We start from the raw sequence: 15,858 nt of genomic DNA on the forward strand, positions 1-15,858 counted from the left end.
AAAAAAATCTGATTTTAAATCAAAAAAAATATTTTATAATTTTTTTATTTTATTATATATATATATATTTTTTTTAATCATTGATTTTTATCCACCCTGATATTCTGCATACCATAGAGCTGCTTGCGCTGTCTGTCCTCCTTATCTTTTTCTAACAATATAGCTGGTCCGCAGAGTCACGGAGGCAGAAGTAGAAGGCAGCTGTAGGTGTAAGGAGCCAACAACTCCTCCCATCTGGTAGCCTAGTGGGGTTAAGTGTAGTCACACCTGTATGTTTGTATTTTCAGCGGAGACTGACTTTAGGGTATGTTCACACAGTGGATTTTGCCTCTGCAAAATCCGCTACAATGTCTGCCACAGTTTTTCCACTTCGAATACCGCAGACCTGCTCACGGTTTAGCTCCTTTGAATAGAGCTAAAACACGAGCGGATACCTACCTCGACTTCCAGCACATTTTGTCCGGACACCACAACAAGAAGGGGAGTCTGTTCTTGGCGCGGTCATGGCAGTGCAGCCTCCCCTTGAAAACAATGGGAGGCAGACACCATTCAACCAGCCCCCAGAGTTTTGGCACCTTGTAAAAAGGCCCTAAGGGGTTTTTCTGTACTTAGATACTGATGACCTATCATGAATATTTAAAGGAAACCTGTCACCGGGATTTTGTGCAAAGAGCTGAGGAAATGGGTTGCTAGATGGCCGCTAGCACATCTGTAATATCCAGTCCCCATAGCTCTGTGTGCTTCTATTGTGTAAATAAACCGATTTGATACATATGCAAATTAACCTGAGATGAGTCCTGTCCCTGACTCATCTCACATACAGGACTCATCTCAGGTTAATTTGCATATGCATAAAATCTGTTTTTTTTACACAATAAAAGCACACAGAGCTATGAGGACTGGGTATTGCGGGTGTGCTACCGGCCATCTAGCAACCCATGTCCTCAGCTCTATACACAAAATCCTGGTGACTGGTTCCCTTTAAGTGTTTATGTCCCATCATCAGTATCTAATTCCCTGTTGCAGAACTCAGGGCAGAAAATTTCCAGCATTTACACAATCAAAATCTGCGCAGAATCCACAAGAAAATGGACTGTCTGTGCGGATTTTAAATCTGCAGCATGTCAATTTATGCTTTGTATTAGGGCTGCACGATATGGGAATTTTGTGCGATTGCGATTAGGGCCCTAAAAATTGCGATAACGATATGCGATATTTTAAGAGAATTGTGCTAGAGGTCTATTTGCTTGAATTTCCCATATGAGCCGCTGACGCGGCTGGGTATGACATAGTTATGGGGTTTCTGTGGATGATGCACTGTTATGGGGGTTTCTGTGGATGATGCACTGTTGTGGGGGATCTGTGGATGGCGCTGTGTTGTGGGGGATCTGTGGATGGCGCTGTGTTGTGGGGGATCTGTGGATGGCGCTGTGTTGTGGGGGATCTGTGGATGCCGCTGTGTTGTGGGGGATCTGTGGATGCCGCTGTGTTGTGGGGGGATATGTGGATGCCGCTGTGTTGTGGGGGATCTGTGGATGCCGCTGTGTTGTGGGGGGATATGTGGATGGCGCTGTGTTGTGGGGAGATATGTGCATGGCGCTGTGTTGTGGGGGATATGTGCTATGACACATAGGGCCATGAGGGGGGCCAGCATAAGACATATAGCTCTTATGCTGGTCCCCCTCATGGCCCTATGTGTCCCCTCATGTGTCCTAAACTGTGCACATAACTGGCTTTGCGTGTAAAGTAATTTACTAGTGTGTAAAACAATCTCTCTCCTATTGATAACAGGTCCGGCCTCTGTACTCACTGTCACTATGAATGCACTGCAGCGAGCGGGCTGGCCACCGAGTGACTGACATCACTTAGTAACGCTCCTCCCACTTCAGGAAGCAGGAGCGTTACTAAGTGACGTCAGTCACGCGCCGGTTGGCCCGCTCGCTGCTGTTCGCTGCAGTGCATTCATCGTGACGGTGAGTACAGAGGCTGGACCTGTTATCAATAGGAGACAGATTGTTTCACACACTAGTAAAATACTTTACACGCAAAGACAGTTATGTGCGCGGGGCCCCTTTATATATAATCGCTGCATTTTTGGGTCGGCCATATCACATTTGCTGATTATCGCGATTCGATTATTTTTTCGATTTATCGTGCAGCCCTACTTTGTATTTTCACTACAGATTTGACACCCTTTGTAAGCAGGAAAATGCATTGAGAGGACTCCTCCTTGAGTCCTTTCCATTATGTGCGAGAGAACATGAGTCCCCTCGATGCATTTTACTGTTGGATTGTCGGAGCACAGCGTCGGAATGCAAGTGAGTATGAAGATAGAAATTGCGTAACCGGACTTGGCATCACTTACACTGTTCACCTGTTACTCTAGTTTGGGGGGTGTTTCGTTGCTGACAGATTCCCTTTGAGTTGTTGATTTTGCATTTAGATGAATAGGGGTAAAATCATTTGCAGAAATTCGGTAGAAATTTGGTAGAAAATCCGCCTGTGTGGCCGTAGCCTAAACAGGTTGTAGAGGATCTAATCCATCAGATGGCTGATGCTGGCTGCGACCAACAGATCTTATTGACTTACAAGGGGTCAGTCAGGTTCCACCATGCCAACTTTTGTTTTGACAGGAAAAATATTTCTGCATCCTTTCCACGAGGTCCTTTGATACCCTCTGGTACAGCTGTATTATGGCCTCAAAAGGGTTTTGAGAGATGGCCATACTGATGACCTATCCTCTGGATCTGATCGGTGGGGGTCCGATATTCGGGACCCCCGCCGATCAGCAGTTTGAGAAGGCAGTGGCACTCGCAGTAGCGCTGTCACCTTCTCTCAGCTTTCCCTAGGCCGAATGACTGCACATTAATCAGTCTCATGGCCTAGGCGCAGCTCAGCCCCATAGAAGTCAATGGGGCAGAGCTGCGATACCACGCACAGCCACTATTCAATGTATGGCACTGTGCTTGGTAAGCTGCAAGAATGCTGTGTCAGACCTCCACTATTCAGATACTGATGACCATTGCCGTAGGATAGACTGTCAATATCTGGTTGCTAGGAGTCCAGCCTTCGTGACCCTCTCCAATAAACACATTTAGGAGGACGCAGCACTTTTTCGGAGACACATTCGCTCGTCTGTATTGCTGCTTGTGCCTATACAAGGCCATTCTATAGGAAAAAATGTAATCTGCTTAATAGACACCACATAGTGGTCAATATGACTGCAGTGTGTGAACACAGCTTTGAAGTCTGACAAACCAATGGTAACCCTTTGCAATAAGCCATTCGTATGGGGGGAAGGGCGAGTGTCGCAACCCCACTAATCATCATGCTGGACAGTACTATACAACATAATAGCACAAGTATTAATAGTTGGTGGATTTTCTTTAGCCACTGTTACTAAAGAAATCTCGTAGCATATAAGGTGTTTGCTTGGCTAAGGAAAGCAGCTTCTGCATTATACAAAGCGCCGCAGGCCAAACACATTAGTTAGGCAATAGTTAAAATGAGGAGGTTTCTAGATTGGTGCTTTTCTGTATGACATATATTGCTTGCAGCAAGCCCAGACTTTTTTTTGCATCTCCTACATTGCTGTATCCAAACACAGCATTCATGGGGATGCAGGAGCGTTACCGACCCCCTAAGGCTGTGTTGTTGTGTCTGCTAGTCAGGGAACTCTTCTTTCAAATGCATAGTACATTGTGCCATGCTCAGCCAGGCATAGAGAAAGCCTTCATGCTTCCAGATCACAGCACATCCGTTGTATCCGCTTCATTCCAAAAATATATTGTGGACTATTTACTGGGGTCATAATGATTTTCAATCCTTCACATTTTACAAGATAACTTTTTACAAACTTCTCGACATCACGTAGTAAGGACCGGGAAAATATTATTTTAACCTCTGTAATCTGCTGTGTAACCAGCACCTGTTTCTAATCTCATCCACGGTCATTACAATAAAAGGGAAGGATCTTTTCTCCAATATAATGTGCATTCTGCATCTCAATAAAGCACTCTTTTTGTTATGGTAATGGATTTTTCCCATATTGCTCGTACATTTATTTATTTTCACTGACTTCGAGTTCTTATGTTTAAAGAGTCACTATACTTTCACACAATTTCATTTCATAGAGAATAGTGTAAGTAGCAAATTTCTAAGTTCATTTAAAAAGTAAAATAAAATACATAATGGCTGTGCTTCTTTGTACAATCATAACTGTAAAGGACCAGGTCTTTTTTTGGCCTTCCCTAATGTCTCTTTAAGAAATATCATTCCCTGTTTCAGCTGCACAGCTAGATGTATTTCTCTCACAGGCAAAGGGTGGCGTTCCCTTACTTCCGACTGTTTGTTTTCAGTTCTGGAGCTCACAGAATAGATAAGGAGGGGCAAATCACACTTGCAAAAAGGCAGGATGCTTTTGTGATTCTCAGAAGCCGTGTAGAAGCAGTTCAGGCTCAGGATCTCAGTTTGCTCTGACACGCCCCCACTTCCTCTCTGAAATCTTCTGTGTCTCTTTTAGGCCTCTTTCACACTTGCGTTGTCCGGATCCGGCGTGTACTCCACTTGCCGGAATTACACGCCGGATCCGGAAAAACGCAAGTGTACTGAAAGCATTTGAAGACGGATCCGTCTTCAAAATGCTTTCAGTGTTACTATGGCACCCAGGACGCTATTAAAGTCCTGGTTGCCATAGTAGTAGTGGGGAGCGGGGGAGCAGCATACTTACCATCCGTGCGGCTCCCGGGGCGCTCCAGAATGACGTCAGAGCGCCCCATGCGCATGGATCATGTGATCCATGCGATCACGTCATCCATGCGCCTGGGGCGCCCTGACGTCACTCTGGAGCGCCCCGGGAGCCGCACGGATGGTAAGTATGCTGCTCCCCGCCCCCCACTACAGTTTACCATGGCTGCCAGGACTTTAGCGTCCCGGCAGCCATGGTAACCATTGAGAAAAAGCTAAACGTCGCATCCGGCAATGCGCCGAAACGAGTTTTAGCTTAAGGCCGGATCCGGATCAATGCCTTTCAATGGGCATTCATTCCGGATCCGGCCTTGCAGCAAGTGTTCCGGATTTTTGGCTGGAGCAAAAAGCGCAGCATGCTGCGCTATTTGCTGCGGCCAAAAAACGTTCCGTTCTGGAACGGAAGACATCCTGATGCATCCTGAAGGACGGACTGTCCATTCAGAATGCATTAGGATAATCCTGATCAGTATTCTTCCGGCATAGAGCCCCGACGACGGAACTCTATGCCGGAAGACTATAACGCAGCTGTGAAAGAGCCCTTACCAGGGAAAGATCTTGACTGGCAAAAGGCAGTGGACTGCAACTTAGGTGGAATTGAGTCCCCTCCTGGCCATGACTTTATGGCTTTTTTGCAGTGGATACAGACATATATTTTTTAAATGAAATGATTTAGAAATGTGATCGTTACTAAATGATCGTTATTAAATGAAAGTGTGCGAAAGTACAGTAACTCTTTAAAAGTAACGTGACTGCAGAAAAGACCATGGGAAGCGTGGCACTTGTCTGGAAACCGCCACGTGTCTGAGAAATGGTGGAACAAATTTATCGAGACTGTGGTTTCATACGTCGCGCTGGAGTGAGAGGTCTCTAACGTATTGAGAAGTGTAAGCCTCTTAATGAGTTAGGCCACTCCAGCCGATGTGGAACTATTTCTCCCATGCTCCAAGGCACGGTCTCACAACAGCTGGCGTGCTGGAGATTGCTGACTCCTGAATTGGGGGCATCTCTAGCCCTTCATGCGTAAAATTGCGTGGCAGTGGGAGGCCCCCATGCCCACTGTGTGAAACCAGCCTACGGCCTTCCTCACATCATCTTATGTCCTATTTGAGGCATATGCATGTCACTGGACATTCCACCTATATGTGCCAGAGCAGAGAGCCACTACTAAGCACCCGCACTAATTGACTGACTTTTTCTAAGCCCCGCTTACGCCACTATTGTGTTGTTAAAACGTTGCACATTATGGTGCATGCTATTTTTACAAGTGGCAAGAAAAGGGACTGGGCTTTGTGGGAGGGTGAGGCTTTGTGCGACCTGCTGGATTTACCATAATGTACGCCAAAAACTGACTGGCATAGACTGCACAACAGGGCAAAGATGTATCTGCCACTTGATAAAGGATGGGAGCACGCCAGTCTTGATAAATCTTCCCCATTGTGTCTCCCATGGCAAAATCAGCGGTTTGCCACGTGTTCTCTTTTAAGTGATTTTTTTTATTTTATTTCTTTTATTCTGGAAGAAAAACTATTTAATATGCCAAAATAGCACACGATGTGCATGATGTATTCAATAAATGAAACTATATATTTTTGCAGTAAATGTTTATCTTGGAGTAAGTGCATTACATACATAGAATGACTGCTGGGAAGCGGTTTCCTTTCCCTCCGCTAATTACTGTAAATCTAATTAACACACTCCAGTGTCTTCCTAGTGACCAGATTATCATTAGAGTAGTCACACGCTTCCTTGGTTTTAGCAAAATATAGCCTCTAAAGAAAACAAGCAAATTTTCATTAAAAAAAAAATGTAATCCTGGATTGCATTTCCTACAAGATGCTTTCCCGATTTAAGACGAGATCAGGTCTTCTCAAAATCATCCTGACCTCAAAATGTGGTTTGATAAATAATGCATAGTACAGATGTTCCATATGTTCGGCGTAGTGTTCTGCTCCGAGAATCAGCCTGGAAGAAACTTTGGGAATAAAGTAGGTCTCTTTCCGGCCGTCTCCTTTTGTAATTGTAACAGGCTAGTAGGAAGGCATTGTGAGGGAGATTTCTAATCTAACTACACCAGTTTTCTCGAAAAACTTGGCAAAACCCACTTTTTTTTTTTTTATTCCATTGCAACGAAATTTAGTCACCATTGGCATTTGAACTCCAATCTCGCCACTTTCCGAAAAAGAAATGCGGCGATGGTGAGGCCAGCAGTCCAGGCACATTTATCATCTTTTATGCCAGTTTTCTGGAATATGTGAGGACCGACATGTACGGTCCCGTAGATTTCCATTTAGGCGCATGGACTTCTAGAAGTTGCAGCTAATTTATGACCAGGCTTGCACCTCGCAATAATTTAAGCGCATCATCCGGCAGCACAGGGCATATCATGATCAGAGGATAAATCTCCCTTGTGAGTCTATATGGGGATTAGCAACTGCAATGCAAATCAATGGCCAGGGGCGGACTGGGAGATTAAAGCGGCCCTGGAAAAACTAAAAGTGGCCCCATGTTATAGACAGGTCCAAAATGACATAAGGTGGGACAACAGAGGTAGGCAGGGTCAGCAATACCATAGCACAAAATACCATCCCAGCAGAACCATATACCTAAGTGCAGCACAATATACTGCCCCAAAAGCTGTCCCTCTGTGGTGGCCATCAATAGCTGCCATTTTCTGTCCTCCTCCACTTGTCTCTGATTAAGGGAAGGAGCAGGGGGCTTAAGAGGTGACGTGGGCCAGAGCAGCTGAATTCAGGAAGGCGTACCCCGCCAATGACCGCACATATGAAAGCCTGATTCTCACAGTGTTAATTACTGCTGAGAGCTCTTATGTACCCTGCCAGTGGAAGTAAAGGGGGCTTGGGTGGCCCCCAGGGCATTGGCCCACCGGGAAATTTACCTGGTACGATCTAATTCACCCCTGTCCATAGCTGATGGTGTATGGCGTGGCGCTGTGGCATAAGTGTTTGTTGAGATGTGTATATTGTAGTACCTCTGAAGAACCGACACTGTTAATGGAGTTTCCAGGGACCACATTAAAATGTATTAATGCACGTACATACTGTGTGAAATAATATTACGATTACCTGCCTCTACATGGTGTATACTGAAAGTGGTTCACAGGACAACACCTTTTCTTGTCCATGTGTCAAGTGTTTTATGTAGACCTTTGTTCCTTTTTGTATAGATTTATTATACATGGAAATGTAACACTTAAGGAGCCTTCAATTAAGTATATTCTTGTTCTATTTTAGGTCTACTGCTATTCTTTAGAGGATTCGTCAATTACCTCAAAGTGCGGAACATGTCTGAAAGTATGGCGGCTTCTCATAGAACAAGGTTTTTTTTCTTGTACTAGAGGTATGTTCTTAATCTCGAGCTAAAGAAATATTCTGTGCTTTAAAGGGGTTGTCCCACTTTGCTTTTTTAATCTTATCAGCAGTAGATGTCCTGATAACTTCCTGGTTCTCAGGCAGTTGAGTGAAGGCCACGCCTCCTCATGACTCACCCTGCGTGCTCGTTCATGTGTATGAGGTCATCCACATGGAGCCGTATGTGAGGTCCCGCCCCCCCCCAGTATAATAAACATTGAGTGCGGCCCCCCCCCCCAGTATAATATACATTTAGTGCGCCCCCCCCCCCCAGTATAATATACATTCAGTGCGGCCGCCCCCCCCCCAGTATAATATACATTCAGTGCGGCCACCCCCCCCCCCCAGTATAATATACATTCAGTGCGGCCACCCCCCCCCCCCCAGTATAATATACATTCAGTGCGGCCACCCCCCCCCCCAGTATAATATACATTCAGTGCGGCCACCCCCCCCCAGTATAATATACATTCAGTGCGGCCACCCCCCCCCCCAGTATAATATACATTCAGTGCGGACCCCCCCAGTATAATATACATTGGTGGCGCAGTGGGAAGTGCCAATGAGGGTTAAAAAAATAAATAAAAAATTAACTCACCTCCTCCAATTGTTCGCGCAGCTGCCGGTCTCCTGTTCTATCTTTAGGACCTGTGAAAGGACCTTTGGTGACATCACTGTGGTCATCACATGGTACATCATATGATCCATCACCATGGTAATGGACCATGTGATTAGCTCAGTGACGTCACCAAAGGTCCTTTCACAGGTCCTAAAGATAGAACAGGAGACCGGCAGCTGCGCGAACAATTGGAGGAGGTGAGTTAATTTTTTATTTATTTTTTTAACCCTCATTGGCACTTCCCACTGCGCCACCAATGTATATTATACTGGGGGGGTCCGCACTGAATGTATATTATACTGGGGGGGGGGGTGGCCGCACTGAATGTATATTATACTGGGGGGGGGGGTGGCCGCACTGAATGTATATTATACTGGGGGGGGGTGGCCGCACTGAATGTATATTATACTGGGGGGGGGGGGGTGGCCGCACTGAATGTATATTATACTGGGGGGGGGGGGGTGGCCGCACTGAATGTATATTATACTGGGGGGGGGGGGGGGGCGCACTGCGCCACCAATGTTAATACAAATGCAGGAGGTGGGTGCCGGAGTGAAATAGCCGGCACCCGACCTCTATGATAGGGGGCTGCGATCAGCGGCAGTTAACCCCTAAGGTCCCGCTCCCTGTCATAGAGGTCGGGTGCCGGCTATTTGATTCCGGCACCCGCCTGCTGTATTTGCGCATGCGCGGGCGTGCGCGTACTTGTAGGAATGGAGAGGCGGCCCGAGTACTTGTTCAGCCGTTGTGCGCAGGCGCGGCACAGCGATGCGGCCGGACGAAAGAGGCCGTATCCATGGGATACAGAAAACAACAAAGGAATCGCTTTACATGATTTTTTGAATGAAAGGTAGCTTTTGGATAATAACATGGATAGGAAGATATGTTGTGTGGGGGTAAATAGATTAGATAAAACCTATTTTATGAAGTGGGACAACCCCTTTAAGTGTGCAAAGATCCTCCTCTTAAAGCGGTTATCCTATGAAAAGTATTACTGTGCAATGAACAGGGCATTTCAAATAAATCATTGCAATTTAAAAAAAAAATACATTTTTGAAAAATGTACATTTCATGTTTCACTCTGGTAGCACCCCCTGCTGTATATCGTTCTGGTCCAGCTTCTCCTGCATTCAGAGGTGGACTTAACATGCTCAGTATTGTCCCTGCTACCTTCCCTTCTATTCAGCTCTGGCGTAGTGATCACATAAAGTAGCAGGTGAAGCTGTCCAGAAATCTTTCATTCATCCACCCCGACTACTAAATCATATAAATATGTAACTATATCTCTTTCTAGACAGTGGAGAAGGAAGTCATGGGAGGGGGTGTTGCTAACAAAAGTGCAATTTCCTAATGTAATTGTGTCTGTGTGAAGGACTATTTTCTATGCAGGGGAGGAAGGGGTTGCCAGGGCTGACTGTAATGTACTCCTGGGATATGCAGGTGCTTGATGGTCACATGGGGCGAACTGCTGCCCACCTGCAGAAAGTGAAGGAACCAGAGCTACAGAGGGGTGAATAAAGAAGCTAAAAAGGATGAAAATTACACTAGAGAGCAGCGTTTTTCGGCATTAAAATAGAGTGGTCCCTCAAGTTAAAAATATTGGTTCCGTGACGATCATTGTAACTTGAGTCCATAACTCTATGGAAAATTGGTAATTAGTTACAAAGCCCTAAATGTTATCTGTAGATAAGAGAAAATGAACATGTAAGAAAAATATGAGGATAACAAAGACAGATAAAGCAAGTCTTACATATAATAGTAAGGAATATATGCTGGAAGCTGTAAATCACTTTCTATGATGAGGACAGGAGCTTCTTCAGTGTACCAAGAAAATAACCGATGTATCCTCACCTTGCCATCCAAAGGAACAGATCATCCTGGTACAGGAGATGTAGTACCACACTGTGCTATAGAGAGGAGGTACTACACAACCAGTACAGGTGTACCAGAGAAATAGCCATGTTGATTTTTTGTTTCAGACTCTGACCCATTGTATCTCAGGTCTAGTGTCAACTTAAAATGTTTTTTCCTGGGCTGAAAATATTATATCCTGGGGTCTTTGTATCTCAAGGGACCAATTTATTTTAATACTAGTTTGGATTACTTCCAATATATACTGTATATTTTGCCCTATAAATGACAAAAATGCGTTTTATGTGGTAAATACTAATCGGAGCTTCCAATATGTAACTACTCACTAGTACAGGAGGACCAGAAAGCGGTGAATGCATCTCTCCCCGGGCGCTGTACTCACCACTTCCTGGTCTTCTCCTGCCGGCTCCTAAATCTGCGCTGTGACCTGTGCAGAGCATGAGAACGTTGGTGCTCTGTGACCTCGCACTGTGCAACGTCAGGTCACAGAACAGGAGCAACGTCCGGAGCAGGAGAGGTAAGTTGGTTTCATTTTTTTGATCTGAGGTCTAATTTAATATGGTGATCTTATAAACACGGAGGTCTGATCTGAGGTCTGATTTAATATGAGGTACATTAACATGGATGTCTGATCTGTGGTCTGATTAATATAGCGGTCTTATTAACATGGAGGTCTGATTTTGAGGTCTGATTACTATGGGGGCTTATTAACATGGAGGTCTGAATAGGGGCCCTGTTAACATTAGGGATCTGATTGGAGGTCTTATTAACATTGGGAATCTGTGCTGAGGTCAGATGAAATTTTTTTATTTTCTTATTTTCCTCTTCTAAAACCCTAGGTGCGTCTTATAGGGCGAAAAATACAGCATATATTTATTCTATTTGAGGGATAACCTCTTCAGAGGGAATCTGTTAAGATAGTTTCACACCTGTAGCCACTGTTCTGGCATAGAACAACCTGCTGGAGTTCTCTGGATCCTGTATTGCCAGATACTGCCGCCTGCCCGCCAGACTCCATTGACTTAAATTGGGTCCTACAGAAGTCCAGTGACTCTCTGGCAAATATGTCTGAAATCAGCCGGGCAGATAACCGCTTTTGTCCGCATGATCCCTGGCATTCTCTGCCGGATCAGCCCTGCGGGAACAGTGAGATGCAGGTCTGAAACTAGGCTCAGCTTTTGAGGACTCTTATCTGCAGTACTACATAAGTACTACATATTAGTACTGCTAATAAGGAATTCGGATTGGTACTTTTTATTTTCATACTGCTCCCCCCGCCATTTCCCCTCTGTGTGCTGGCAAAGCTCCATTGAAATACATAGTCCAGGACTTCTGAGCTTGTGCTCAGGATGTCCTTTCCATTATATGCGCACGGCTTAGCAGTTCGGACACTGTAATTGCCGGTCCTCAGCGGGGCAACAGGGGACAGTATGAAAATAAGTAGTGCTGATCCTTAATAGAGGTGACAGGCTCCCTTTAATGACTGCTTCCATTCATGTAAAATTATAGAACGCTAGCTCCTGGTAGCTGTATGTGAGATATAGGCATTATTCTCTTTCCCGTCATTCATCCATTGATTTTCTTTTAAGTGATCCTTGAAGTCTAAATTAATGGACATGTGTTAAATGACCTAGAATGGTTAATGTACTAACCCACCGGAATTGCTTTTTTATCTATACTTCAGGAACGTGTCGCCTTATAGCTTGGGACGTTCTTGCCCTGCAGTGACAGCTGCTTGCTGCTTTGTATGCTAATGGTTCCACATTTCCAGTGTGGTAGACTGCATGTTATGCCTTAGAAAGCCGTCCCTGATGAATATGTGCGGGATGATGAACATAGACAGCTAAATGCATTGTGCAATTTTATGTTATTTCTACCCCTGAATATTTGTAGTCATTAATGATATATATTAAACTCCCAGAGACAGAAGCACATACTGATCCAGTCCAAAGGACATCTTTTAACCTTCACAAAAATGTTCTGCATAAATTTTATCCGCAGACACAGGTTATTACCTAGAACAGGTTTTCTCTGCTGCGTTATCAGCTTTCTTCACTTTTGAGTTATGTACGAGAACCAATGTAAGTAGGCATGCCACATGAAACCTCTTCGACCTTTCCAAATTAGTCCTTGGGGCTTAGAAGATCATATGCCAAGTTATTGCACCCATTAGTTGATTGTGATTAAAGCTTGTATATATGCCCCAATATGAAAGGCTTCATTTTCCGCATGATCTGTAATGGGAAAGTGCTGTTATTTCTAGACATTAGACCAGATAATACTGAGAAATACTGTCATATTGATCTGGCATAACACTAAATATCACAGGTAATGTGAATAACAATGGCATCTATTATGTACACATGTGTTTTCCACAGTAGACGATCCACAGCTGGTTAGGACAAACTACCACCGCAAACGCTACCCCAAATTGACTGGTTTTCACAGCTGCATTGGTGCCAGGGTCACAGCGGATATTCCCTGCTTTCAACCTTTGCATTGCTAAACCCTGGGTAAAACCTGCAGCATAAATTGATATGCTGCAAATTGAAAACCCGCATCGCAAGTCCGTTTTAGGCCTCATGAACACGACCGTGCCCTTTTTTGCGGTCCGCAAACCACAGAAGCCGTCCGTGTTGCCTTCCGCAATTTTTTTCGGAACGCAAAGGGCGCCAGCAATATCAATGCCTATTCTTGTCCGCAAAACGTGGACAAGAGTAGGACACGTTATATTTTTTTAGCGGGGCCGCAGAACGGAGCAACGGATGCGGACAGCACACCTTTTGCAGTAGGACATCTTTTGCGGCCCCATTGAAGTGAATGGTGCTCGGATGCGGACCCAAACAACGGTCGTGTGCATGAGGCCTTATGCTGTGGGTTTTCTCTGCAGTGTGTGCATGAGCTTTCTTAAAATGTCATCCACTTTGCTGATACTGTGCAACACTGCAAATTTGCAGACGTACCTTTAAAGGGAATGTCCAAGAATATATAAATTTTAACAGCAGTCTGCCTGCCGTACTAAAAGGATCATACTTTCCTGGTTCTCGGTTCTCTGGTCCTCAGCACTGGCTCCTGCATCTCCATCTTATATTTTTTTATTTATTTTTTCTTCCTCCCTGGCATGACCATGGTCACCTAATCTACTTAAGCAAACTGCTAGCTTCAGTGGTAATGTGTCTCTTGTTAGAATTGATCTATTCCTGGACAACCCCTTTAGGGAGTTGAATATATAAGGCAACAAGTGAACAGTCAATTCTTGAAGTTGATGTGTTGGAAGGAGGGGAAATGGACACGTACAAGGTCCTGAGTGGTCCTGATAAAGATGCCTAGACAACTGGGTCCAAGCATCTTCATAATGGCAGGTCTTGTGGGGTTTTCCTAGTATGTAGTGGTTAGAACCTACCAAAAGTGGTTCAAGGAAGGACAATCTATGAACCTTTAACAGGGTCATAGGCTCATGGAAGTTGCTGAAAAAGTTACTGCTGGCTATAATAAAAAGGCATTAGAACTTGCAGTGCATCAGAGCTTGCTATGTATTGGCTGTGTAGCAGGAGACCAGTTAGACTGCTTATGCTGCCCGACTTCATTACTGAATGCCTACAGTAGGGACATGAATGGCAGTACTGGACCATGGAGCAGTGGATAAAGGTGGCCTAGCCTAATGAATCTCATTTTCTTTTATGGACAATGATTTGGCCAACCTGGTGCAGGGCAACAGGAAAGAGATGGCACAAAGATGTACTATGGGAAGAAGGCAAGCCGGCAGAAACAGTGTTATGTTCTGGGCAATATTGTGCTGAGAAACCTTGAGTTAAAGAATCTGATACAATCAGGACACCTTCAGAGATATTGGGTGAAACAAATAACATGCTGAACAGATTTTTGTAAAACTAAACTTTTGCTCTGTTCTTAAATCTATTTAAAAATAAATAAATAAAGGGGTTGTCTACCTTATCAAAAAAGGCCCGAAGGCAGTAAATGTGTTTTTAAAATATTAAAAAAAATATATACTCACCTGTTTTCTTCCCCAACACTCCTGGACCGATCCTCCATGCCGGGCTATGTTTGTTTGGCTGTAATGGTGATGTACCTGTATACTCCACGTTACCATTGCAGCCAGTCACTGGCTTTTGCAGTCATGTGACATATACTGCTGAGGCCAGTGATTGGCTACACGTGCACGTCATTGATACAGCCAAGAAGATAATATCAAGACTAAAGTGGCAGGGAATACACAGCCTATTAACCATAGTAGTTAATTCAGGTAGCACATCTCCACCAACCTCTGATTACACAAGTCTTCAGCTCAAGGCAGAATTTCCACTGAATTGACTTTGATAGTGCAAGTAGGTGTGGCAGGATGTCCAGGAAGTAACGTTGATTGTCTATCCTTAGGGTAGGACATCGACAATCATTTTGGGTCTGAGTCTTGGACACCATTTGATCTGCAGCGCCATAACTGCTTCCCCTTCTGAGATCTGCTGAGGATCACTACGCTTTGCATGTATCACTTGGTCTCCTATTCATTTTTCTTACATTGGCAATAAATAGACAGCAGAACAATGTTTATCTTGGCGATAACAGCTGATTGCCAATGGTTCTAGAAGCAGCACCCACAATGATCAGCTAATTACCATGGCGCCTATTTTTGGACAATCCCTTTAATATAAACCATTTCATTATTTCTAGATTGTAAGCCCTTGCGGGCAGAGACCTCTCTCCTTCTGTACCAGTTTGTAACTCATCTTGTTCATGCTTAGTGCAATTGTCTGTATTACATATGTGCACCCCTTTTCATATGTACAGCACCATGGAATCAATGGTGCTTTAATAATAATAATTTCAAGGTGTGACTGGTGGTTCTCAGTAGTTATTACACTTCACTAATAACTCTCATTTGATGTACAAAGTTGAGATATGTACCCTAAACTAGTACCAACAAAACTGCCTCCTTATCCTGTAGTTTCTAAAATGGGGTCACTTTTTTGGAGTTTTTACTCTAGGGGTGCATCAGGGGGGCTTCAAATGGCACATGGTGTCAAAAAACCAGTCCAGCAAAATCTGCCTTCCAAAAATCATATGGCGTTCCTTTCCTTCTGAGCCCTGCCATGTGCCTGTACAGAAGTTTACGATCACAAATGGGGTGTTTCTGTAAACTACAGAATCAGGGCAATAAATATTGAGTTTTGTTTGGCTGTTAACCCTTACTTTGTTACTGGAAAAAAAATTGATTAAAATGGAATATCTGCC

General features: G+C 44.4%; 1 protein-coding gene across 2 annotated transcripts in view; it reads left to right on the forward strand.

Moving 5' to 3' along the window:
- NDFIP2 (Nedd4 family interacting protein 2) overlaps positions 1–15,858 on the forward strand; it is a 115,814-nt gene that overhangs the window by 89,521 nt on the left and 10,435 nt on the right. For both annotated transcript variants that reach the window (XM_044287066.1, XM_044287067.1), the window contains one exon: positions 8,001–8,106. In XM_044287066.1, the coding sequence (XP_044143001.1) occupies positions 8,001–8,104 (104 nt within the window). In that variant the 3' untranslated portion in view covers positions 8,105–8,106. The remainder of the gene's footprint in view (positions 1–8,000; positions 8,107–15,858) is intronic.

This window comes from Bufo gargarizans, chromosome 3 (assembly GCF_014858855.1).
Source record: "Bufo gargarizans isolate SCDJY-AF-19 chromosome 3, ASM1485885v1, whole genome shotgun sequence".
In the NCBI taxonomy this organism is placed as follows: Eukaryota; Metazoa; Chordata; class Amphibia; order Anura; family Bufonidae; genus Bufo; species Bufo gargarizans.